The sequence below is a fragment of the Prenolepis imparis genome, unplaced genomic scaffold (genome assembly GCF_030444845.1).
Source record: "Prenolepis imparis isolate NDT839.2.m4 unplaced genomic scaffold, iyPreImpa1.0 SCAF_9, whole genome shotgun sequence".
In the NCBI taxonomy this organism is placed as follows: domain Eukaryota; kingdom Metazoa; phylum Arthropoda; class Insecta; order Hymenoptera; family Formicidae; genus Prenolepis; species Prenolepis imparis.
This window is the reverse complement of record NW_028141167.1, coordinates 1610468-1637397: the sequence shown is the minus strand read 5'-3', so window position 1 is coordinate 1637397 and position 26930 is coordinate 1610468. Positions and strand designations below refer to the sequence as shown.

General features: G+C 39.2%; 1 protein-coding gene and 2 long non-coding RNA genes across 3 annotated transcripts in view; 2 read left to right on the top strand and 1 right to left on the bottom strand.

Moving 5' to 3' along the window:
* Positions 1-624: 624 nt before the first annotated feature.
* On the top strand, positions 625-23006 carry LOC145941289 (phospholipid-transporting ATPase VD). The gene is made up of 18 exons (XM_083047352.1): positions 625-1136; positions 7573-8241; positions 8689-8868; positions 8954-9214; positions 15550-15825; positions 16064-16232; positions 16741-17094; positions 17471-17766; positions 17919-18080; positions 18145-18418; positions 18499-18931; positions 19311-19714; positions 19847-20134; positions 20293-20544; positions 20627-20731; positions 20794-20981; positions 21232-21405; positions 21501-23006. The coding sequence occupies exons 2-18, from the start codon at positions 7583-7585 to the stop codon at positions 21550-21552; spliced, it is 4527 nt and encodes a 1508-aa protein (XP_082903478.1). The 5' UTR covers positions 625-1136; positions 7573-7582; the 3' UTR covers positions 21553-23006.
* Positions 9213-26930, bottom strand: part of LOC145941292 (uncharacterized) — a 34699-nt gene continuing 16981 nt past the window's right edge. Inside the window, exon 3 of the long non-coding RNA XR_014426159.1 lies at positions 9213-9350. This is a non-coding gene — a long non-coding RNA (uncharacterized LOC145941292). The remainder of the gene's footprint in view (positions 9351-26930) is intronic.
* The window catches only part of LOC145941291 (uncharacterized), a 6056-nt gene continuing 3372 nt past the window's right edge, over positions 24247-26930 (top strand). The window contains exon 1 of the long non-coding RNA XR_014426158.1: positions 24247-24549. This is a non-coding gene — a long non-coding RNA (uncharacterized LOC145941291). The remainder of the gene's footprint in view (positions 24550-26930) is intronic.

Genomic DNA, 26930 nt, shown 5'->3' with positions numbered 1-26930 from the left:
ATTAATGAATCTAATAAATTTAATTTTTATTAATAAATTTAAATATGTTATGCATGAATAATTTAATGAGTTATAATCGATTAATATTTTTCATCGTAACGAATGACACATCGTTTACCAGCTTCCACCAATCAGAATCAACTATCGTTTGTTCTAAACGCGCCTTGCGCCTCTTCTAGTAATATTTCGCTCGCCCCCGTTGCAGGGAAATTCTCCCTATTGCTTGCGTTCAGTCACCACCAGATGGCGCCAGTTTCGCGATAGACGCGTACCAAATCTCCCCAATGAGGTTTGCGCATGCGCGAATACGTCATTGAACACGTGACCGACTTCAGCAGACTCGTGCTAACATGCTCCGATACATTTGTCGGAACCCATATAAATTATCAATACTTTTTGTTACAATTTATGCTAACAATATGCAGTATATATTAAATATTACATGTATTAATATATATATTTAATATTTTTTAATCCTTTTTCGCGAGGATCCCAATAATATCCCTCAGTGCAACGAAAATATATATATTTAGGCGTAACAGCGTCTGCTAGCGTTTACGCTACTGCGCATGCGCGGGAGATTCGTGCCCCCCCCAGCACTGCGCGGCGTGTTGGTTGTCGGTTCAACTTGTCAGTACGTGTACGGCGATAAGCTGTGTCGCGTCGCGTCGGCCTATAACGAACATATCTCGGAGCAACCGTCTGGCGACGACGCGCTCTTATTATCACAGCCGTGACTCTTATCTCGTCCGCGATAAGGATAACGCGCTCTCGCGGTGAGATCCTCGCGGGGATGCGCGAATTTTGAAAGCGGGTCCAAACATATAGAGAAAATAAACGACGCGGCGCAGTCGCGAAGACCCCGAAGAACGCGAATCGCGTAACGTACTCGATGTGCTCGCGCGTTTTCGTTCCACGGAGAAGAGATCGCGGGTTGATGATTCTCGCGTTGCGAGGTACCTCATCCCGTTCGTGACTCATCCCCGTCATCGAGTTTCCTCCAGCCGACTAAGGGATCGCCGATTTTCCCACCAACGGAGAGATGTGAATTCTCGACGAGACGAGTTCCGAGGGAGAGAGAGACGCCATCCGTTTTAAACGAGGCCACGTGGACCACGTCGGGAGCCAGGAAAAATGTGAGTCCGTTCTTTCCTCTTCTCTTTTTTCCTCTTTCTCTCTCTCTCTCTCTCTCTCTCTCTCTCTCTCTCTCTCCTCTCTCTCTTTCCTTCTCTCTCTTTCCTTCTCTCTCTCTGTCTCTCTCTTTCTCTTCCGCGTTGCGATCGCGCGCGCCAACTTTTTCCTCTTCCTCGAAGCGACGTATTTCTTCGGGAAAGTTAGCTGCGGAATGAAACCGTCGATTTTTGATCCGCGAGCGATCGCACGATTCTCGTAAAATGAGAAAATGAGAAAATGAGAAAGTCAAAGAGGCGGAAGATGATCTTGATACGAAAATTTTTGGAAAAGCTGCGAACGAATTATATTTTGTCGAGAACAAAAAATCAATTTTGACGGTAGAATGAGATTTATATGTCGGGCGAGGCAAAAAAGTGAAAGGGTTTTAATGAGAATTGCGTGTGATAGAGAAAGATTCGATTATAACTGGGATCACGTCAGATGATATTTAATTTCGCAGCGGAAAGCGAGAGCGCGATGATTTGAGCGATCTCGAGCGCGATACCTCGGACACCGTGGTTATCCTTTAAATTCAATTCGATTAAAAAAAGCGTTCGCGTTAAATCGGTGAGAAAGATGAGACTAGAGCCAGGGAGAAACCTACAGTTCGCAGCGTCGTGCAAAGTAACGGTTAATTCGCAACTGACAAATGCAATCGCGCAAAATTGTTCCCCCGACTGTTAACAAAAAGACACCGTCCTAAATTGAGTCCACCAGATAGTCCTGCGTCATTCTCAGATGCATTCGTCTGTCTCTAAAATATCTACAGTCTTAAAAGACACACACTATACAATTCGGAATATTTACATGACATATAACGCATACACATTATATGTTCAATAATTCAATAAAATAAATTGTAAAACGATACACTTTATGCCGTCGAAATGAAAGAATAAGAGAGACGCAGTAAAACAACACGTAATTTAATAAAAACGTACACACCCACATGCATGATAATGCGTGCTACAATAAATATGATACGCAGATTGCGTTCTCCATTTCTCCAGTACCATTGGAGAATGTCAGGGGTTTAACTTTACATCCCTCATTTTGCGATATTTGCGTTTTAGATAGAAATGTCAACCTTATCATTTCCCAAGAGATGACGTTTCGTCGATTTATTTCGTTCTGACCGGGCGATATAATAAAATAATGCACACGAGTAATATTACATTTAGCTTCGACTAAATAAGGGGCGATGCTGTACTCCGTTGGGATTTCAGTCAATTTCGAGAGCGAGAGAAAGAGGAGAGAAAGAGAAAAAAGAGAAAGAGAGAGAATGTCATGTCTTATTCATTAACTCATTGCGTATACACAAATTCGTTCATTATTTATGCGCTTATCGCAGTCGCTCGCTATCAGCGAACTGATTAAAGCGAATGTTGAAAAAAATTGCAATACTCTACCTGAGCCATATTGGACACTAATAATGCACGTCTTTAGACAAACATGTCTAGATTTAAATAAACGTTAATTTGAATGAAATTATAATAATCTGCACGATAGCAGAAGAATGTAAGAATTATGACTGTATGGCCGCTCTATCAAAAGTTTATAAATTATTAATTGAAATGATATTTCTTTCCGCGAAAATTGTTTAGATGTTTCAAATGGTGCATTGAACACTTTTTTCGCAGCAGCTGCGATATCTCGCTTTAAAGGATGACGCGATTCCAGTGAAAATGTTATTTTCATGCGTCAAGGGAGACGTTTCAGGAATCCTATATTTTACTAGGTTTTTGTTATGTTTTCCATAGGAGAAAGAAAAAGAGAGATTCTGTTATACACACCCGTTTACGTTTATTTCGGCACTGATCAAGAGACATCGCTCTTAAAGCGTGAGAAGGTGACGAATAAATCTCGCGTTATCACTTGGAATATATCGCCATAACAAAGTCGCAAAAAATAAACAAACCAACAATCGTCTTTGATCTCGCTTTGTAGATTCTTCGAAATGATTTCTCCTTAACTTCAATCAAATAGATTTTTTTTCAAGAATTTTTTTCGTTTCTTCGAAAAAAAAAATTAAGTTATCAGAAACATCTAGAGCGTTTAAAAATTCCATTGATTATATCTGCTCGGGCGTTCCGGATTATAAAAAAAAATGTTGAATCATCCTCTTGAAAAGATTTAAATGCTTCGGGAAGAATTTGCTTTGATCGATATACCGACGTGTATTCATACGATGATACGGCGATTTTTGCGGAAAATAATCTCGGATAATTCAGAGGAGCCTCGATAATCGACGAGGGATCGATATCGTAATTTTCTTCATCTGCAACCTCCAATCATATCCTAATGATAGCGAACGACGCGATGATAAAGCGCGCTCGCGAGTAAACAGGTGACCCAATTTATAAACCGCTCGATTTTTTCTAGCCTTGATATATATATATACATACTCGGTTCGTTTACATTCGATAGCGATATTCGCGCGCAAAGAGAAGGGTACCCGCACAGCTTACAGCACACCACATCGATCGTCGTACACCGGAATCTCGTTCATCGCGACCGCACGCACACCCGATCGGACGTGCTCATTGACGCGTGTGTGCACGCCCGACATACAAACAACGGCAAACCGTGACACGTATTCGCGACTTTGAGATGGAATCAGGCCGACATCGTCCCGAGCGAATTAAGTCTTTAATAAAAATAAGGAAAATGATGGGAAAAAATGGAATGTCGTAAAAAAAAACGGAGTAATAAAATTTTTCTTTTAAATTACATCTCTAATTCTGTTAGGTCACGCATACATAATTGATTTTATATGTATGTATATGTAATACACGTATAATTTAGTTTTAATTTAGAAAAGTTTCAAATTTTGTTTAATCGTATAAAATGATTATTTTTATGAAAAAATTGTTTTTTTTTTAATAAAAGGAATACCTATAACGATTACACATTTCAGTTAGATAAGATCTGATCAGGATATATATCAGTGACTAGGGAATCGTTCAAGAACAAAATAAACAATGTCTACATTAATTGAAGCCAGTTCGATATATATGTACATATATGTACGTTTAAAAGCGTCTCATCGATCGCATTAACCCAACATTATTTTTGCATCGTGTTGCAATTATCCGCGATACTGACAATGAGTTTTATTCGAGGTTATTAACGTTAGCAAGAATAAATCAGAAAGAAAACTGAAAATTCCATTCTCTGTGTAGAAATCGTAATATCGATCGCTTATCAGATTATCGGCAGATATACATATATTGGACGAAAGGCATACTTTTTTTGTATCAGTCGCGTTAGATAAACGATAAGTGGTGTTTCGGTCTCTTGGTGATACACACTTTTTTTTATATATGTACAGAATGTATTTAACCTTTCTTTCTTTTTTAGATCTATCTTTGAAAAAAAATATTAAATTTTTATCATTTTTAGATGAGAAAGCTTTTAAAATTTATTACTGCTGCCATATTAATTTCGAGACAATATTCTAAAAACTTTAGATAGGAAGATAATTTTAAGATAGGAGGATATACCAAGTGTTTTAAAGGACCCACTCAAATATCTCATTGTCAGAAACACTGCGTTAAATCGAAAAATGTTTCCTACAAAAGTTGTAGGGTTTCGAGGGGGACATAACATAGTAATATTCATTTGACCTTGGGCGGCGTCTCCAAGGTTAGTGAAGGTTAACCTTAAGTGAAGGTGAGAATGAATTTTGAAGAAAATAAAAAATGCTTCAGATAAAAGTTGTTCAAATTAATTAGTAGAAAAAGATGTTGTAATAAAAAATATGGGTTTCCATTTAAAAAATTTATTCTCACCTTCACTTGACCTTGGAGACGCCGCCCAAGGTCATATGAATATTACTATGTTATGTCCCCCTCGAAACCCTACAACTTTTGTAGGAAACATTTTTTGATTTAACGCAGTGTTTTTGAGATATTTGAGTGGGTCCTTTAAAATGGGACACCCGGTATAATTATATAATATATCGGAAGAAAAATTAATTTCTTGTGTAAAAATAAGTCGAAAATGTAGAATAAAATTTTTTTCTAAAGGAAAAGAGATATTTCCGAGAAAATTGACGTTGAAAATTGAAAAATTTATATTATTTATTATATTTACGCTTTCTTAAGTTTGAATGACAATTAATCTGCAACGATTTTGCATCGAATTCATTTCGGTGGTTGTTAAAATATGTATAAGAAAAAACAATACTCTTTCTATTAAAGAAATAAAGTTTATCTTGATACTTTACATAATAACATCTTTAGTGACTTAAATTATTTTAAATTGTTTTACTAAATAGAGTATTGTTGTTTTATATTTATAAGTTATCGAGACACGAATTCTCGATATAATATCAGTAGAGATAATTCAAGCAAATATAAAGTGCAAATATTTACTCCAAAGTCAATTTTCTCGAAGACAGAGCTTGATATGAAAACATTATTCTACATTTTTTATTATATTATCTTTGTACAAGGAAATCATCTTTTGTCGATTGTATTATATTTCCTCATCTATCTTGTATTTCTGAATGTTCTAAGATACTAGTACTTTGAATATAAATGCTTGTTCAATGATTATTGCACATTTTTCGCGGAAATAGTCTACTTTAGTTATCTATATATAGAATATCTGGTGTTGAAACTGCGATTAACTGAAGACATATCTATTGAATATCGCATTTTTTGCAATATGCACTATATCGAGAAATCTCGTATCTTTCTTTCCGATAAGAGCGTGAAATTATACGTATTCTTTAGTAAGACGAATAATAAATCTTCACAAGTTACAGATTTACATTTACCCAGACATTAAAATTCTTATATTGTGTAAGAGTTTGTAATGTAAAATATGTCTCGCGCTTATTTTAGACTACATGTTGTTGAAACTCGGATGGGAGTGTTCATGTAATTGCCAATTAACTGGAAATGATCAAATATTGTTTTGTCGTATCACATTACTAATAAATCAGGCGAGAAATCGATGAAGAATAAACGAAATTTATAACGAATAGGTTGTACAAGAATCATAACGACACTGTCCGATAAAATCGATTTAGTTAAATAATTATTAACACAGGATTTTATATGACAAACGCATGACATATGATACGTGACATCTGATTATGATATATGAGAAACTGCTCCAAAAGAATGATTTATTTGAGAACAGATATTATAATACGCCAGTTTTGCATATTTATTTTTAACGAAGCGATTATTAACGCATTCGCGCAAAAGGAAAGCTTGAGCAAAATTTTATTATACATATATAAGAAATCTGTAAAAATAAGATTCTAACAAAAAACAAGTACATATACGTATACATATATTTAAAAAATAAATTAATATCTCGATACATCATTTTCATTTTTTTATTATAAATGTAAATTGTAAATTGTAAATGTTTGTTAATTTTTTAATTTGCATCGATTTATTTAATTTCACGCCACGTGTAATGATTTAAGGAAATTGTACGATTGCGTTAATGCATGTATGATTGTTATTCCGGAAATGTATAAGCGAATGATTTGTCAGTCGCGAGGATAAGTAAACGTCTGTCGAAAAGAATAATACGGACGAATTTTGAATCTCAAACAGTTACGTTTGGAACGAAACTGGAAACATATATTATCGGAACAAGGGCGGAAATTATCACGCCCACAATGCGATCGAAGAAGATTGAATACCTGCTATTTTATCGATTCCAGAAATTTCAGTTAATTTCAGTTGCAGCTAATGTGTATGGCGGAATATTACACCGTGGGTTGAGCCATACAGTTAATTACTAATTGTGAGAGAGATAAAAAACCTTTCATACAAATTACTATTATTCTTTAATGATATCATATAGAAATATAGAGTATTAAAGTGTTGATATAAAGATATATTTATATATTTGGAAATATTTGATATTAAAAATGAGATTTTATTATTTATCAATTAAAATTCGGTCAATTTAGATTCAGAAATCACATGTGAGAGAAAGGCAGAAGATTTTAATTTTCTAAAATATTTCAAATTACTTAAAACACTCAAGCTAATTCTGAAAATATCTTACAATTAGTGTAATATAAATAATTCGCAAAAAAGTATGTCTGTTTCAAAATAATAAGAAATTTATATATAATATGTAAAAATTATATAAGATATAAAAAAAAAATATCTAATATGCAAAAAATACAAAATTACATGTATAAGTGTCTATATTTTAATAAGTGTCTTTATCTTAATTAATATAATAATTGAAAATAAATAAATAATAATTTCCATGAAATCTTCATTAAAATAATTATATATAAAAATATAAATTAAATTCTCGGGACATATCATCGCTAAGAGTCAATTGATATTTACCTGTGCACTTAATATTTCATACATTGCAGCTAATCTTTCCTTTTTACTCCGTGTATTTGCGCAGATGTGCCAGCATGTCCGAGGACGACGCGCAGGAAGCAGCCAGGAGCGAGAAACAGGGATCCCTCTACGTGTTCCCGGGTGCGGACCGCCCCAGCTGCACGACGTCGTCGTCGTCGTCGTCGACATCGACGGCGTCCCTTCAGCCACTGTCGTCATGCCTCCACGATGGCGGCCACTTGACCACAACCAGCACAACGATGACGACCAGCAACACAACAACGATGACGACCAGCACCACGACGACGATGACGTCCACGTCGACGAAGAACAGCAACGGCGACGAGGACGAGGACGCCGTAGAAGAAGTCACCTCGCCGGCCAGGAGGAGACCCCTGCCAAAGACGCACGCGAGATCAGCGAGCCATGGAGGTGTCCTGGCGGATTGCACGATCGGACGGCAGACCTACGGGTCCTTCCTGGGCGCCCCGACGACGGTGGGAAGCGCCACGTCCGCCGGTCGACCGTCGGCGCTGAAGAAGCCGGGTCACCAGAGAGCCTTCAGCCAGGGTCAGGTGGCGGACGTGACGCAAGGCCAGTCGGCCGTAACGGGACACCATCGCGTCGGTTCCAGAACGGACTTCATCTTGCCGCCGGGCCACAGAGAGGAAGGCAGGCCGCCTACTGCCGGCAGGATGCCTTCCTTTCGTGGCCATTCTCGTCAGGCGTCCAGGTACGAAACGGGACATACGGAACGCGATTTACCATTGTTCCAAATAATAAAATTGATCGTAAAACAGAATCGAATAACAGTATACACTAACAGCAGATAATGTCTAAGAGAAGCTAATTAATATTAATTATAAATTTAGAGGTAAAATCTATTTGTCCGATCGATAGTTTTTCGATAAATATTCGATAAATAAGTAAAATGTTTTTTAAATCTTTATATTATAATTTGGATATAATTTTTTTTATATAATTTTATGCATCGTATAATGGAGAAACATTATTTGAATCTCTGATATATCAGACAATAGAATTCATTCAATCAATTAAATTACTGTCTCAATGAGAATCGAATCTTTCATATATAAATCGAGTTAAGATATTTTTTTTCTTTAAAGAGACGATATTTCGTGCGTAACAGTATTAAGATCTATGCCACGATTGTTCGTAGATCGGAGTCTATTTATACGATAAGACGTAGCGTTGCACCTCCCTGGTGGAGGAGACTATGGGCCCATTGTTTTGGTTCACTACCAGAAGAGCCCCGTCTAAGGACAATAGTGCCGAATCATTTAGTCTCCCCGAAAACCCCGAAGAGTCAGCATCCCAATGGGGATAGGGCGGACAACAGGTAAGGACAGTGACGTGTATGCGTCAGAGTTGACACGAACAAGATCATCATCTCGCACGTCTGACATGATAACGTCGCGTTTCAGGGTACGCACAACAAAGTATACGGCGTTGAGCTTCCTACCTCGTAACTTGCTGGAGCAGTTTCACCGCGTGGCCAATCTGTACTTCATCTTCATCGTCCTGCTCAATTGGGTGCCGGCTATAAATGCTTTTGGCAAGGAAATCGCTATGATCCCCGTCATGTTCGTTCTGGGTGTTACGGCGCTTAAGGACTTCTTCGAAGATCGCCGGCGTCTCGCCAGTGACCGGCGTGTGAACAATTCCACCTGCCGCGTCTACGTTAGGTAAGTCGACGAACAAAGTGCGACGTTACATCCGTATAATAGTGTAGCATAGAGCGTAGAGATCGTTCGAATACAATCAGCTCCTCTCTTTTCTTCTTCGTTCTTCCGTCCCTTTCCCCTTTCTCCTCCTTCCGACCTGCGCAAAAACACAGTGCACGGAGATAATGCAAGTTTTACGACTATCATAAAAACAGTTAATACAACGTTACGCGTTTCTCTCTCTCTTTCTGCGAATTATACGTGGGAGCTGAGCAAGAGAGACATTAGCGATCGAAAGCGATAAAACACGTAGAACAATGCCTTCGTTATTGCGAGAAAGTTTGATGATGGTATTAGGATATTAATGAAATATAACCATTATAATTCTAATTATAGAGAATCTTTTTTCTAATAGTATAACATATAACTTGATATAGATATCTCAGACTTTCAATAATTTTTTCAATGCATAATCTTACTCCTAGTGTGTAAATATGCTACCACATAAACACATTGATATTTATAAAATTCTTTAAAGGAAAATGAAATTCGAAGCATCTTCGAAGCACCTTAATAATTCTTCACTTGACAAATCTATCAAAGAAACATGAAAGAATGTGATCGATTTCCGTGAGTTTTAATTTTATTTCTAATAACGAATCATCACTCTTCACGTTGTGCTATATTTTATGCATGATAGGTTTTTCTCTCTCTCCCCCTCTCTCGTGTATGAATGATTGAATAGATATGTTTAATTTTTCAGCGGCCTCGCTCGTTTATCCTTGCTTAGTTTACCGCGCGACTCGCCGCTTCAGTTAGAATCCTTGCGGCAACGGATTCCGATAGATCGATTCCAATAAGACCGACAATTCTAGATATGTAGGTCACGTACGAAGCGCGGACGAACGGTCTGCGTGCACGAACGCGAACATGGAGAGGAAAGTGTCCGGCGTTATACCGTTCTTTTTCCGCAAGAATACTCTTGCGACGTTCTAGATTGTCGTCGTTCTTGGTTGTGTCTTTCTTGATTGTTCGCTATCGCCAGAGCATTGTTTACGCTCGTAACCCCAGTCCTAATTGACTCGCGGCATCGTCAACTGCCTAACTGCCGCTTAATGAAACGATCTCGATATGTTTATTTTCGCCGTTCATCGTGCCATCCAAAATGGTCAGCGAACGATCGGAGAGCGTTGCACGGTACCATTTGCACACATGCGCGTGATCGAACCGTAGATAGATACAATTCAACGCGTGCGCCGATATAAACGCGTATGTACATACGCCACGTGGTTTTGATTGCAGCGCAACAAGGAGGGATTGAACGAGGGTTGAATGAACTCCGAAAAATTCTCTCGTCGCCCGCAATCGTCTTACGAGATAACAAACGGTTCTATATTAACGTTGTAAAATTTTCAATAATCTAATTAATTTAAAATTACGTTTTCTAAATTTCTAGCAAAAGAAATAATTTTACATACTAAGGAATAATTATATGTATTTCGATATCACGTTGTTTTAATCGGCAGTTACTTCAACTATTTAAAAAGATATTCGTAAAATAGCAAGAAAAAATTTATCAACTATACATATATTGACGTTAAATTATGATGAATTGAATCCGTGAAAGAAAATCGAGGAAAGCAACTTCTCTTTTTATATGTTTTATGATATTCTTGAAATCCGAATCCACATAAAAATGTACAGTTGGTTGATCCCGTATAAATGCCTCGTATAAATATATATCGAGTTTGTGTGCAATGGGTCTATCTGATCGCTCGCTCATCATTTCGATCGTGCGAACGTCCGCAGTTTTGATCGTCATGAGGACTCGTTCATAATGCAGTGTAATTGAAAAGTTGATCGATGACCTGGCTATTTTGATACAGCGGTATAACTTGGGCAAAGATTTCGCGGACGACCTTAGCCTTCGTCGTGTCCCCTAGTGTCCCCTGAACGTCGATTCTCTTTCAATTTTTAATTGGATATTTGCCGATTGCGATGAGAGATTCTATCAAGATCGTTCTATAGAAACTTTTGCGACAATCTTGATTTCAACTTGCGTTTTTATCATTGACAATGAGATATTGTCGCGCTTACGATAAAAATTTATTATCATTATATTATCATTACAATGATAAAATATCTATGCATTTTTTACCGTTGCCATATGAAAAAATATTCCATACATTACATATACATGCATATTTAACACGAGAGATGCTATCGCTCAAATGTCACGAGTGTGTGTGTGTGTGTAGTAACAAAATTATATAATATTAACAATGTAAGAGGAATCGCGAGAATTATTCGTCGAAGCATAATCGTATATCAGACGGGACAAATATAATAATCGAGCAAAAAAGCGGTATGATGCGAAACGATCGACGGAATCTTTCACGTGTTGCGACGCACCATCGGTTGATGCATTCGCGTGCATTCTTTGTCTCGAGGAAGGAACGATCGATTCGAAATTACATATCGTCGACGAGTCGCTAATCGCTCGCGCCTATCGTTTTCTAAACACAACATATCCACATAATGGTGCGAACGATTCCGCTTTCTCTTTCCCTTCCTCTGGTCTCTCGCGACCACAGGTCGATTGCAATCCGTCTCGTGCGCCGGAGACCTTGACATTCGCATTTATTACCATTACCTTCTTTTATTTTTTTATCTCGTCTCGCGGCGCGTGCTTCGCAATCTGTCGATTCCGCTCGTTAAATTACCGCGACGTATTTTTCATCGCCATTATGCGCCTCGTCCACGCCTAGAATATCAACATTTTCACAGCCGTCAAGTCGAGAGAGTCCAAGTCGAGTCCGTTAGCGTTTCGGAAAAATAATTTATTCTTCAAAGTTCGCTTCTTCAACGTCACATTGGGAATTATTTACATGACCATTCGATAAAAAAATCGATGGTAAAGAGAGTTTGTTTATTTCAGTTTATAAACATGCAATCCGATTTATTGCGACTCACTGAAACGGAATCTAGGATGCGGTCAGAGCTGCAAGCTGAATAGGCTGGAAAAGTTTTATCGGAATAAATATTGGAGGCGTTGCGTGTCGGCTAATCATCGCACTTGCCTCGTCTATTTGACACCGATTGTAGCAGCAATATTGGCCTTCGTCGCCCTTCATCGAATCAGTTTCGTCATCTCTAGGCGTGACCTAGTGCTACCGCGTTAAGAATTAAAATTCCACTTCAGAAGCCTCTTTCTCTCCGAGAGACTCATCGACGCGAAACCCATATATCATCTTTCGCAATGCAAACAACTTTCAAATATCGTTCGCCAATATATGTATGTCCTTCTATACTTGCGCAATATTCTCGTTTACATTACAACGTAGTGAATTTTCGGCACCAGCAGAGTAGGTACCCGCATAAGTCCAGTTCAGTGAAAATTGAGAAGTCTCTCCTCTCTTCGGTCTACTTCTCTTTCGGAGTTTTCGGAGTGCCGTTAAGCTGACGAGTGATGATGTCATTACTTATGTCATATGAGAGCAGGGCGATGTAAACGGCTGTAAACGTATATAGTGTATGCGTGTATATGTATGTTTGTGTGTGTATATATACACATCCACTTGTGCATGTTTTACTCATTGCTTTTACGAAACGCGTTGGAAGCCCTGAAATATCGGTGAGCGACTTACAAATCCATGTGTAAAGGCCGCTTCTTTATTATGTTCCGTAAAAAGTTCTCGACATAAATTATTCAGCATAAAAAGGGGTAATTATAAATGCTCGAGTAACGTATTTTAGCTGCAAATGATAATCTCCTCTGTTGTACTCATCGTAGGACTATATATATATATGAGTTTCTCACGATATCTTTCATCAGGTTTTGAATGGATCTTCCTCGCGTAAAAAGACGTCGAGACTATTCAGGCTCAGGCAATACTTTGATCTTTATCTATAATATATGCGTCTACCTGCTAACAATAAGCTTTACAATTATCACTAAACAAATTCTTTTTTTAAAATTTATTTTGAAGTATGCTTTCATAATATTTTAATTTACCAATCTTTTTTGTCTGTGAATGAGAATATTAGATCCAATAAATCAATCAACACGCCAATGTAATAAATTCGATTTACGCTTCGTAAATGTCTTATTTCTTGGCGATGTTCTAAAGTAATCATTTGAAGGTCGACCTTCGAACGTCAAGAGGATGCCAAGAGACGCTAGGCGTCGAAATGTCGAAAAATCTCTTAGAAATCTCACGAAAGTTACGCGAATTACGATAAGATTGAAATATAATGCGCGCAACTAAGTAGTAAGCTATATCCTTGACTCGTTATCTCTTGCTGTGCGGTTGAAAAATTATTCTAGAATTATTATGGGCGGTTTAGAGCGATAGCAAACACATACGGGCTATATACGGTGCCTTTGATGTTCCTCGGTATAACTGAGGAAAAAAAACTGTTCACTAGTAAATGGCAAATAGTTACGACGAATTAATCGTTCCGCTTTAATACAGCGTGCCCCGAGGACAAATGGTTATGTCATTTATGCAATCCACCACGTACCATGAGCGTGGATAAGAACTCGCTATTTTTCATCAGACAGTTATTGTTTTTGCAACATTATGCTATACTATCTGCGGAAAAATGATCTTGTGGGCGAGCCATTAGATTTCTAGCTCTGTATTTCCAGTCTCGTTTCATCCGTATCATACCATATAACTATCGTACATCGATCATTACAACGTCGTCCATATATAATTGTTTAATTAGCTCGCGCATCCGCGCTACTTGTCGCGAATTCCTCGCGGAGCAGCGACATCCACGACAAAAAAAGAAAAAAAACACGTACCTAATCGTCATGATACTAATGACTGCGATACGCGATGCATAATGCATGCATTTACGGCGATTCACGTGTCGCACTGAGCTTAGCGCAAAAGTGAGCGATACAAAAGCGAGAATGACGCGTCTCTTACTTTATATTATCCTCCGAGAAATGAACAAAAGAATTGATATTTTGCAGCATTTAATCCCTCGTCCCTGAGAGACGACCTTGCGACAGTACGGTATTCTCTCGAGACCCGAAACGAACGCGAATAGACAACTGTTAGCCCTCGTCTCTCCCGTTCGCGTTCAAATGTCAAACGGCAAAGAGACTTTGTTTGCCATTCGTTCGAGAAGGCTTCGCCTACGCCTTCGTCGTTTCAATATCGTTCCGATCAAACGCGTGCGGACGTGACGTTCAAGGTCGCGCAATCTCGAGAGACACCGCGCGCTTGCAGCAATTGAAGGAAAATATCGCCAATCGCCGATTTCATCACGGCAGCTCGGTGAAGCGAGATGAATCTATCTTCTGAACACTTGAATTAGCTACTCAAGGTCGTGCCTTAGGCATGCCCGATCCGCCACCGCTTACAACTCCGGAGAGTAATAGAGAATCACGTAATAGAGAATCCGAGCTCTCACGAGCGAGTTCTCCTGCAGCACGATGTCTCGCGTATTAATTTTTGATTGTTCTTGCACAGAGAGAGAGTCGTTTCAAATATTTCCCCAAATCTTTTACGAGAGGTATCGAGTATTTTTGGCGCGTATTGTGTAATATTAAAGCTAAAAAAGAATGGTTGAAAGAGCAACATCTTGTTGACTTATTATAATTTTTCCTCGCGCGCTATTTATGATGAAGCGCGAGGCCAATTTTCTATTCCAGTGAGTATACGTGGACGTTAATTGCTTATTAACGAATATACACGTATCGCAAGCTGCGCTCATTTCAGTTCTCGAAAAGTTGTATTTGCGTTTCTCGCTCTGCGTAGTGTCCATTTTCGCGATACTGACGACAGCAAAGTAGCCTTAGGAGTTCTTCTTTTATGCAACCCGAGGATTTGTCGATTGTCTTACGTCAAACCGTGAAGCAAGATTCTACAACTTTATTTGCCGGATATTTTTTTCTCCTTTGCACGCGAGAGAGAGAGAGAGAAAAGTATAAATAATTGATTGGATTTAATCCCTTTCCGGTCCTAACAATAGATCTTAATAATAGAATACTCTGACGCGCGTTTGCCCGCGTCAGAGTTGCTTTATTAATTTACTGAAAACTATAGAGTATCGCATAATATTCACACGTAATAGCTTAAGTTTATTAAGTTAAAACAGACAGCTCGCAATTAAATCCTTACTGCAAAGTTATGCCGTAAAATGCAATTTATATAATTGCGGACCGTGCGATGAAATTAAAAAGCGTGATGAAGTAATCCATTTATCGTGCAAACTCTAATTATTTCACGCGATTACGAAAAATATGTAATTACTGTTTTCGACGTTGCCGTTTAAGTAACACTCAAAAGTATAGCGCCTCAGTTTCATGACGAGAGATATCTCCCGTGATTTTATTGTAGCGAAGGCGACAGATACATGAAGGTGGCGTGGAAGGATGTCAAGGTGGGTGATCTGGTTCACCTCTCGAACAACGAACTGGTACCGGCCGATCTCTTGCTTCTGAGAAGCAGCGATCCTCAGGGATTAGCTTATCTCGATACGTGCAACCTCGACGGTGAGTCGAATCTGAAGCAACGTCAGGTTGTCAGGGGTTTCCTCGATCTGCAGGATACCTTTCAGCCTATCAAGTTCCGGTCGGTGGTCGAGGTCGATCAGCCAAGTACTAGGATATATAGGTAATATACACGAGAACGATAATTTGTTTGCAATGTATTAAAATCACCTCTTAGACTCTCATTATTTTTATAAATTTCCAGAGTCAGAGTCTTACTCGTCTGTCATTCGTGTATTTTTTTTTATAAAGTTCTATTTTTTTACGATTTATTCCAAAAGCAGTTATCGCAACAGTGTTTATTGTCGCGATAAATCAGGAATTAACTAGATTACGAGTGATCCCACTAAATGCATCTGTAGGTTCCATGGCGCCGTAGTGCATCCGAACGGTGGCAGAGTGCCCGTGTCCACGGAAAATCTTTTGCTCAGGGAATGTGTTTTAAAGAACACTGACTTTGTAGAGGGTATAGTCATATACGCCGGTCACGAGACTAAAGCGTTGCTGAACAACGGTGGACCCAGATACAAGGTAAAAAAATGTTTAAAAACCTAATAACTAAATTAACAACTGAAATAATTAGAGGGCGAGAATAATGACATTTTTTGTGTAAGAAAAACAGATAATTTTTCCTAAATATTTTGAGCTATACATATAAAATGATTTTGGATATAACTAAGTATCTAAAAAGATGTATAAGAATAACGTCAAAACTTTCGAAACGTTTTATCAAATGTTACGAATGATCAAAATTGTCAAAAAAGTTGATTTTATTCAATCGTAATTAAAATTCAGAAAGAGTTTATTATACAACAAAAAGCATTTATCAAAATGTCAAAAGCGAAACAAATGCGAAAGAAAGTAAAAAGATTAAATTATTCGTATATACAATAAACGTAAGTGTTGAGAAAAAGAATCTTAAAAACAGATAGTCTGTGCGTATAATTTCGCAAATTGCCTCCTTAAATAAAGAGATGGCATGAAAGTACAACTTCAACGCGCGGATTTAAATAATAATGCGACGCGATATGAATTTCAGCGTTCCCGTCTGGAGAAGCAAATGAACAGAGACGTGAAATGGTGCGTAGTGATATTGTTGGTCCTGTGTGTGATCGGTGCGTTCGGCTGCCGATCCTGGTTGTCCGCGTACACGGGCTTAACGGTGGTGCCGTTTCTGCCGGTGCTGCAAGAGCCGATTTACGAGAGCATACTGACCTTCCTGACCTTCGTCATAATATTTCAAGTGATGATACCGCTGAGCTTGTACGTGACGATCGAGATGGCCAAGGTGGGACAGGTGTATCACATCGGCCACGACCCGGCCCTCCACGACACGGAAACCGGCCGTAAGGCGGAGTGCCGCGCGCTGAATATCACGGAGGAACTAGGCCAAGTGAGTGCGACAATTTATATTAAATGAATCTGCGCGCGCGAGAGAGAGTATTTTATACGATCGATATTATGAAAATTATGCTTTCTCACGAGAGAAAAAAATTAGTGAAATAATTGTTTTTTTTGTGTGTTGGAAAATTATTAATATATATTTATACTTATTATTAAAACATTTCTCGTCTCTCATTTGCATTTCCACTTTGATTGATATCTGTCATCCGTTACGTCATATTATCGTCTTTTGTAATCTTCTCTGCATTTCTTTGCATTTTTCTCAGACAAACATATATTCTATAGATATTTATATATATATATATATATATATATATATATATATTTAGAAATATTACTTAAAATTATTTGCCCTTGAATTACAGGTGCAATACGTTTTTTCCGACAAGACCGGGACCCTTACGGAGAACAAAATGCTATTCAGGAGATGCGCGGTAGGCGGCCAGGATTACGCGCACATGGGCGACAACGAGAATCTGCTTCCGTGCCCACGGCTTAAAGAGGACCTGCTCATAAGTACATTTCGACATCGCTTGCAGGAGTTTCTAATTGTCTTGGCCACGTGCAATACGGTTGTCGTAAATTCTCAACCGCATCACGATATCATGAATTCTAGCGGGGTCATCGAGGAACCTCAAAAGAATGGAACTGGTCCCAGGAGGTTGGCATATGTTAGATTAAGAAATAAAAGGAATATAAAGATTTATTACGGTCTGTAAAAGGAAAAGAATGGTTAATTAAACGCGACTAATTTATTATTATTACTTTTTTATCACGTTTTCTCTATACGTTTAACGCTGTGACATTTTGCAGAATAACAGACTCGGATATCAATTCATTTCCGACCGCAAATTCTCCGCCGGTACCGATATCTCCGAGCAACAGAAGTGTCCGCATCTTGTCTCCAGTATCACCTGTAATCAGCACGACGAATACGTTCGACGATACGCCGAAATTTCCGTTTAAACTTTCCAGGTTGGTATAACGTTTGAGTATACGTAAAGTACGAAGATATTTAACGGAGCAATTTGTTTTGCAGGCCAAAGTTGCTGAATGTAACGTCGATACCGAGTCTAGGCATCGGTTTATTGGGACGAAAACTCTCGCCGGACGGACAGAAGAGACGTAGTCCAGACGCGAAAAACAGCGACGAGTTGCTACAAAGTCAAGCGATCTACGAGGCGGAGAGTCCAGACGAATTGGCATTAGTACACGCGGCGCGCGCTTACGACGTCAAGCTGGTGAAACGGACGCCTCGCAGCGCAATCGTTTCCTTTCCGGACAAGTCGACGCTCGCATTCGAGATACTTCACGTAGGTGGTTGTAAACGGATGAGAATCACATGACGGTGGAGTGTTCAGTTAACTGATTGTTACTCTTCGACCTGTTGCAGGTGTTGCCGTTCGATTCGAACAGGAAGTGCATGTCGGTGTTACTCAGGCATCCTCACACCGGAGAGATAGTGTTATACAGCAAGGGCGCCGACACGACGATGCTGCCAGCGTTGTCGCCGAGCGACGAGAATACCGTCGCCTCGGCGAGTATTCGACAGTATCTACAGTCGTACGCTCGTCAAGGATTGCGTACCCTGATGATGACGAGGAGGACATTGACGTCGCAGGAGTACGAGATGTGGCGAGAGAAGCACGACGAGGCGGAATTGGCGACGGAGAATCGCGAGCGTCGCATACGCGATTCGTACGCGATGCTGGAGTCGCACTTGACGTTGCTGGGAGCGACCGGCATCGAGGACAAGTTGCAAGTCGGCGTGCCCGAGACAATGGCCGCTCTGGTCGCCGCCGGGATCGTCGTGTGGGTTTTGACAGGTTCGTGGAAAGGCTCGTATGCGGGTGAGCGGAATCGGCTTTCGCGCACACAAACCGGTTTAACGTTGGCATGCGCGTATTTTTTTTTAGTAAATACTCATCGTAGAGAAATATACGTTTCACATCGAATCGCAAATGCATTGTTCGTAGTCAACCTTCCGTCTATGCATTATATTACATAAACGACGTTATGTAAGATTACATAAGATTATAAGATTGTGCGAAAAAAAGAAATTATGTAGGAAAATATGCATAGATGATAAAATCAACGTTTCTCTCGAAGCCACGTTCTTGGGCGTAATTAACGCGCGCTCGTGTCAAAGCGATTACGCGACTTGGTGTCATACGTATGATCGTGTGATCGCTTTTGCGGTTTCAGGGGACAAGCCGGAGACCGCGGTGAACGTAGCGTACTCGGCGCGGCTCTTCTCGCCGGCTATGCAGTTGCTGCAACTGCAGGCGAGATCGAAATCCGTTGCCGAGACGCTCATACGCGGCTATCTGGAGTCGGCGTGCAAAGAGAACGCAAACAATGGCCATCCGCAGCAACCAGGCATGATGGCGGGTATCGCGGATCCCGTCGGCATGTATCCCAATCGCGATTCCGTCGAGAGAGACGCCCATAGAATCGGCAGTCCGTGGCCACGGCAACGCGCGCTTGTCGTGGACGGTAAGACGTTGACCGTGATCCTGGATCCGCGATCGGGCCTGACCGGCCCGTTCCTCGAACTCACGAAAACGTGCTCCAGCGTCTTAGCCTGCCGCGCCACGCCGTTGCAAAAGGTAAGAATAACGTTACAGTTATGAAATAAGATTGCCATATAGACTCGAGACAAGTTCTGTAACTAAATGTAATCTAATAGTTAATTAATATAGTATAAGGAATAATAAAGCGCGATCAATTCTACGTTGTAGGCATACATAGTCCGCATCGTTAAAAAGCAATTGGGAATGAGAACGTTAGCGATCGGCGACGGCGCAAACGACGTTAGCATGATACAGACCGCCGATGTGGGCGTCGGTATCTCGGGACAGGAAGGTACGCAGGCGGTGATGGCGGCCGATTTCGCGATTTCACGATTTTCCATGCTCAGCCGGCTTCTCCTTGTGCACGGACACTGGTGTTACGACCGTCTCGCCAGAATGATTTTGTATTTCTTTTACAAGAATGCAACTTTTGTCTTCCTCGTATTCTGGTTTCAGGTGAGTGTCGCGAAGAACGGAGAAGAGATTAATTAAAAATGTATAAAAATAAATGAAAGAAAAATACTGCTTTCCGCGTAAAATAATTTTAGCCGAAAGATTTATGTGGATGTGTTTCTCAAATTATAATAACGTGCATCTCTTTTTTCTTTTTATAGCTGTACTGTGGTTTCTCCGGTGCCGTAATGATAGATCAAATATATTTAATGTTATACAACTTGCTGTTCACTTCGCTGCCGCCTCTAGTTTTGGGGATTTACGATCGAGTCGCCGCGCCTCGCGTATTACTTTCGGCACCGGAATTGTACACAAGAGGACGTCTGGGACTAGTTTATCAGCCGCACTCGTTTTGGCTGACGATCGGCGACGCTCTTTACCAAAGTATTGTTATCTTCTTTATCACCAAAGAGGTGAGTGCGATATAAGGTATAAGGAGTCAAAAATTCGATTGATCACTGCACACAAAGATCACCATCATTTCGCTTCTTTCAGGTCTATTACGATTCGATTATCGATATATGGGAATTCGGAACGACTATCATGACGGCGTGTATCGTCGTCATGCTGCTACATGCTGCCATAGAAATTAGATCTTGGGTAAGCAAGAAGAACCGAAGATAATCTTGTTCCGGGTAATGATGACGTGTTGTTTATTTCAGACTATAATTCATATCGGTGCCATTTTGGGTTCCTTGGGCATATTCTTCGTATTTTGCCTATTTTACAATGCCGTCTGCGTTAATTGCATGGGTTTACCCGGATCGTTCTGGGTAATGGAAAAAGCCATTACTCAACATACGTACTGGCTCACTGTAGGACTTACATCTGTCCTCGCGTTAACGCCTAGGTATGCTTACCTTGTAAATTAAATTAAGACTGTGCAAGCGATATTAATTCAAGATTAGATATTAATTCAAGATAAAGATTGTAAAGATAGCTTGCAGCTATTTAAATTAATGTATTTACAATTTAAATTGATTTTTATTTTATGTACTTTAAACTTTCCGCGCACGTTTACATATAATTTAATTGTTATTATCGTTCTTATAATCGGCATAATTAAACAATGACATTCTTTGGTTTCTTAATGATCGCAGGTTAGTCTATAAGGCGATACGGTCCACGATCGCACCAGACGCTATACAAGTCGTCTCGCAGCAAATTGCCGCAAAAAGCGGTAGTCAAGTTCGTCGGCAGCGTATCAGTAGTCAAAGGGGCGAAGTCAACTTTATTGCTGGATGGTCACGTTCCTCGCAACACGCTACCATCAGGTATATATGTCAGTTACCCCGTGCTATATAATTACGCTAAACACGGGTTCCGCATTGTTCGTTTTTCCGAATGTATAATTCATTGTTCATTGCAGACCCGGCAGCTACAGAAGCAAAAGCAGCGCTCTCACGACTATCGTTGCGTGACAGGCACAATCGGATTCAAGTGAAGCGTGCCCATCTCATCAATTCGGAAAGCCGACTTTAGTCGCCGCGAAGGAAGAGGAGGAACGCTCTTCGACGCCGCGATCCTTTTCGAAAGCCGCGTGATCTTTAATCGGTTAAGAGGGATTTTTCTGACCTTCTCTGAAAGTCGTTTGCGATGACTGACAACCGCGATTAACTATCTCTGGTTCACGATTCCCCGCATATCGTGGTTGTAGCTATATAATGATGTAGATACTCGAAAGGAAAGCTAGTTAATCGTGGTTGGTGCAGCCGAGCATGAAGATTCGCGCTCGTCGCTATCTAACCGTGCAATATAGATTGTTAAGAATCGTCGAAACTTTGTCGTTCGTGACGTGTTCTCGTTATCGCGATAACGCTAACATATTCATTGCCATTCTCGAATTCGAGTTATCGCGACTAAATTTAAAAATCGAGTGGCCTTAAATCTCAGATTGTTCGTTGCATTTAATGGCTGTGACTTCTAGGGACCAAGACTGTGCGTTGTAATTATATCAGGCAAGCCGGATTCGAGCGAAAGTCTCTACGCCGCGCTCTACTTGAAGTATTTTAATTGTATTTTTTTTCGACCTGAAACATTTCACTCGAACGTGTATCCGCGCGTATTCTATTTTCTTTAGGCGGAAGACCAACGGACGGAGACACACAGATAGATATATGTATATCGAACGTTTTATTTATATACATACTTTCGAATAAGTGTACAAAGATGTTATAAGAAAAACTGAGTGTTAAGTCTATATGTATATACACAGTGTGTGTGTTTCGCGAGAGGCGCGGTTCACCCGCTGGTAGATATTTTATCAAACCGATTTATTTTTTAAACAAATTTTTAGCTAAGTTATTATCGTTAGATGTTACGCGTCACATTGTAAAGTGAAACAGTAGGAAGCAGACGCGGACGCAAAGAACCGTGATTGCGTCGGGTTATTTCCTATTTCCGGTATCGATTCGCACGCGCGCGATCGACGGAACGCCTCAAATAAATTATATAATATATAATATGACGTTATACACGTGCTTTGTTATATCTATTGTTGTGTTATTACCAATATCAGAGAGAAAATATCGTGAGATATCGATTTGAATAATACGTATTGAATATTATATCGATAACACGTTACACGTGCTATCTCATAGTATTTTAATAATGATCGGATTATCGTTGTGTGCGTTTACCAGTGTAAGGAGAGCATGTTGCGGAATTAAAAGAAAAACGAGTCAACTGTATCATCTGCGTTATGTTTCTGCCAGCAAATCGCCTTTTCAACCAATCAATAGACCTCATTTTACATATAACTAACATACAAAATATACCTAATGTAACTTGGAACTGGCACGCGTTACAAACCGAACCGAACGAGATTCTTTGCTTGTATTGTTTTTTTTTTGTTGTATGTATATAGAGATATTTTTTCAATAAAAACAAATGAAAGCTGAAAAGATATATAATGATAGGATTATCAAACAGGATAGATTATCAAAAGAGAGAGAAAGAAAAATAATAAATATATATAAAAATTCAAGACAAGAATTCTAACAGTTACAAAATTAAAAATTCTGAAAAATTACGAATACAATTATTATCGTGAAATTTATTTTCTTTGGATAAATTATTCCAGTTTGCGAAAGCATAAGCAATAGCGGTAAAAAAACAAATTAAAGCTATATGCTCTATCAGAAATCATTTACAATTAATTAGTGTCTATAAAGTATCGCGCGCTTTTGGATGTTCAACGTTTTTAACGCCAATAAACTGTAATGTCTTTTATTTCTTTTCTCTCGGCTCTCAGAAAGACATTAATGAGATCACTGCAACGTCATAAATATTGCTTACAAACGTTTATTTCATCGGAACAGAACAGCGAAAGCGTGAGATTTTTGATCAAAGAAAAACGCTGAAAACAATGTCATTTTACGATCTGATTTTGATCACGTTAATGAAGATGCTATGAGATATAATATGTATAATTAAAAATTAATCCTTCTGTTTTAAAAATATCAATTTTAAAATAAGACAAAACAACGTTTTTGTCCTTTTCAAATGTATATATATATATATATTGTGACGTGTCGTCACGACGCGCGTTTACCCCAACCTAATCGCGGGGCAAAAAGCCGAGCGGTCTCGCCAATCGCGAGAAAGCGAGAGAGAGAGAGAGAGAGCCAAACCGGAAATCCCAGAGAGACTGAGCGCCGCATTATTAATTATTATTAATTCGCATGTATTTTTAATTTATTTATCAGGAGCCTGACAGAGAGAGAAATTGTCGCCGGAGAGAGGGAGAGAGAGAGAGAGAGAGAGAGAGAGAGAGAGAGAGAGAGAGAGAGAGAGAAGTATTGTCGTCGCAGAAGAGAGAAAGCCGCCGTTCGAGAGATTAGCGGGACGCAAAAACAGCCGAAAACAATCAGAGCTGACCTTGCTGACACAACACAGAAGGAAGCAAATATAGCGCGTCATACAGGAATTTGGCCTTGGCGATATACCGGCAGGAGATCCAGTGAAGCGCCCAACAACAGGCGCAGGAAGGGCCCGAGACCGGGAGGATAAACTCCCGCCCATGGGTCACCGCCCCGTCGGATACTAGACACAAGGCCACCGCGTGGAGGTCCGCGGCACGAGGTCGCGAGGGCCTCAAAATCCTGCGCAAATATCGCGCGAATAGATATTCTTAGCGTTATCGCGCGGGGTGTTCTTACACCCCGTATGGCCTTGCTAATCTCGCGCGGCGACAGTAGACAGCACGGCGTCGTAATTGGTTATCGCGTACGCACCCCGCGTGCGCAGAATTGATCCAACTGTCGATTTCGGGCCGATAGATCCGGCAGATTGGTGCGACCGCTCAACTTATTAGTAAGACGCGAGGCGATCTAAGATCCTTTTCTGCGAGATTGGCGCACTCGAGAGGGACTAAGACAAGGAGAAACGTTCCGGTGAGGCTACCCTCCGCAGTAAGGGTATGTAATTATCACGTTTGATAAATTGTAAATCCGAGTCTCGACCGTTCTGACGCGATTGTCTCGTTTATTAGTGAAATTTTGTCGCGGGGGCTTTACCCTTCTTCGAGAGAATACGTGGTGTAAAAGAGCGATCGACGTACAAATTAAAGCTATGATGTATCAGAAATCATTTACAATTAATTAGCGTTTATAAAATATAAATTCGCGCGCATTAAATGTTCACAACATTTTTAACGCCAATAAACGTGTCTTTTATTTCTTTTCTCTCGGCTCTCAGAAAGACATTAATGATATCACTGCAACGTCATAAATATTGCTTACAAACGCTTATTTCATCGGAACAGAACAGCGAATCTTGCACGAACATACAATTATTATTTATAACGTTATTATTATTTTTTTATTTCAATATTTTTCGCAATTTTTGAATGATTTTTTATTCTTGATTTTATTATTAAAAATATACATTTTTTTACAAGAAAATACTTGTCTCTATATGTTTAAATAAAAATTTTACACAATATTAAAAAGTATTCTATTAATATTGATATTCTAGTAATATTGAATGTATTAATTTTAATTCTAATATTGATTTTAATGCGTATATAATTGCTTATAATTTCTTATATTTATATTATTTTTCACGTACATTTCTTACTATCTTTTCATCTTTTTCCATTGTAATACGAATTAATGCAATTGCAGAAATTTCTTTCAGAAATATGATGAAATACTTTCTTTCTCCATTTAATCATTTGTGCGCAATCAATCATTTTACGTAAAACTGACGTAGAGCTGTAGATTTAGAAAAAGTCACAATGACATTCACGAGCAAGCTGCATCCTCGAGAAGAGAGTGTTCACTGTAAATTATATTGGAATATTTCCAATCGCAAATAACGGGTGACAACACGTTTCCAACGTGTGTTTGCATTAAAATACGACACTTCGTCATCCAAAGTTGACATACTGCTTTAAACGTGATGCCGCTATTCGTAGGAAGAAATTAAAATACGGTCTCTACTCGTAACTCGTAAGAGAATGATTGACTTACGGCTCGATAACGATTACGCGATAACGTTAGTTAGCATATATTATGTGCAATGGTTTTAAATTTATATTTTGACTACTTTGCCACAGATCTTAAAGCGCACTATCTTTAGGACTTTTGTCTACTCGCCAAGGCGCGATTTCACAGAGATCATCTCGAGTCTCGTATCTCTTTCCCGTGACAGATGTTCGCATCTCATTAACGAGCTACGCGATTTGTTTCATATGGCACGCGAGTATTTACAAACTCGTCTGGCTCGACCTATCAGTCTTCCTAGTCATCTACTATGCGCTATCCGGCGTCTACCGATTTCTGTTAAACGACGAGCAGAAGAAGACCTTCGAATTAATAGTGGCATACTGCAATGAATTTGACGACCTAATACCGGTTCCGTTAATCCTGGACTTCTATGTCTCTATCGTGGTGACCAGATGGTGGGATCAATATTTAGTGATACCATCGCCCGATTCCATTGCAGTCTGTGTATCAGCCACAATACACGGAAACAATGAGCAGTGTTGTATAATACGTCGTGCAATCGTTAGGTACCGTATAATGTAAATTTGTTATAGTTATAACTAACTTGCAGTTAGAGCAATCAATGTCAGAAAGAAGAAAAGTCGCATAATAATTTTTCTATTCGATAGACCACGATCAATTTTATATAATCCTCTTTGCAAAGCATTATACATTTAATTTATTAATATGAATTCACATTAAATATTTTATACAAATAATTATATATTTTATCGTGTTTGAGAAAAAAATGAAATAAAAGAAGCTAAATCATGTGTACATTTTCTTATTGTAAAACAATTGATTCCACATACATTTTATTAAGAAATAAATTCTATTATTTTAGGTACGTCTGACAATAGTCCTGACAAATGTCGCGTCGCGAGTAAAGAAGAGATTTCCCTTATGACATCTTCGGCATTCGACAGCCGGCATACAATTGTCGCATACAGTGTTATTAATAACAATGTATGCGACAATTGTATGCCGGCTGTCGAATGCCGAAGATCATAAGGGAAATCTCTTCAGTACTCTGCGTTGATACCACTGCTTGACTATTGTCAGACGTACCTAAAATAATAGAATTTATTTCTTAATAAAATGTATGTGGAATCAATTGTTTTACAATAAGAAAATGTACACATGATTTAGCTTCTTTTATTTCATTTTTTTCTCAAACACGATAAAATATATAATTATTTGTATAAAATATTTAATGTGGATTCATATTAATAAATTAAATGTATAATGCTTTGCAAAGAGGATTATATAAAATTGATCGTGGTCAGTACTCTGCGTTGATACCACTGCTT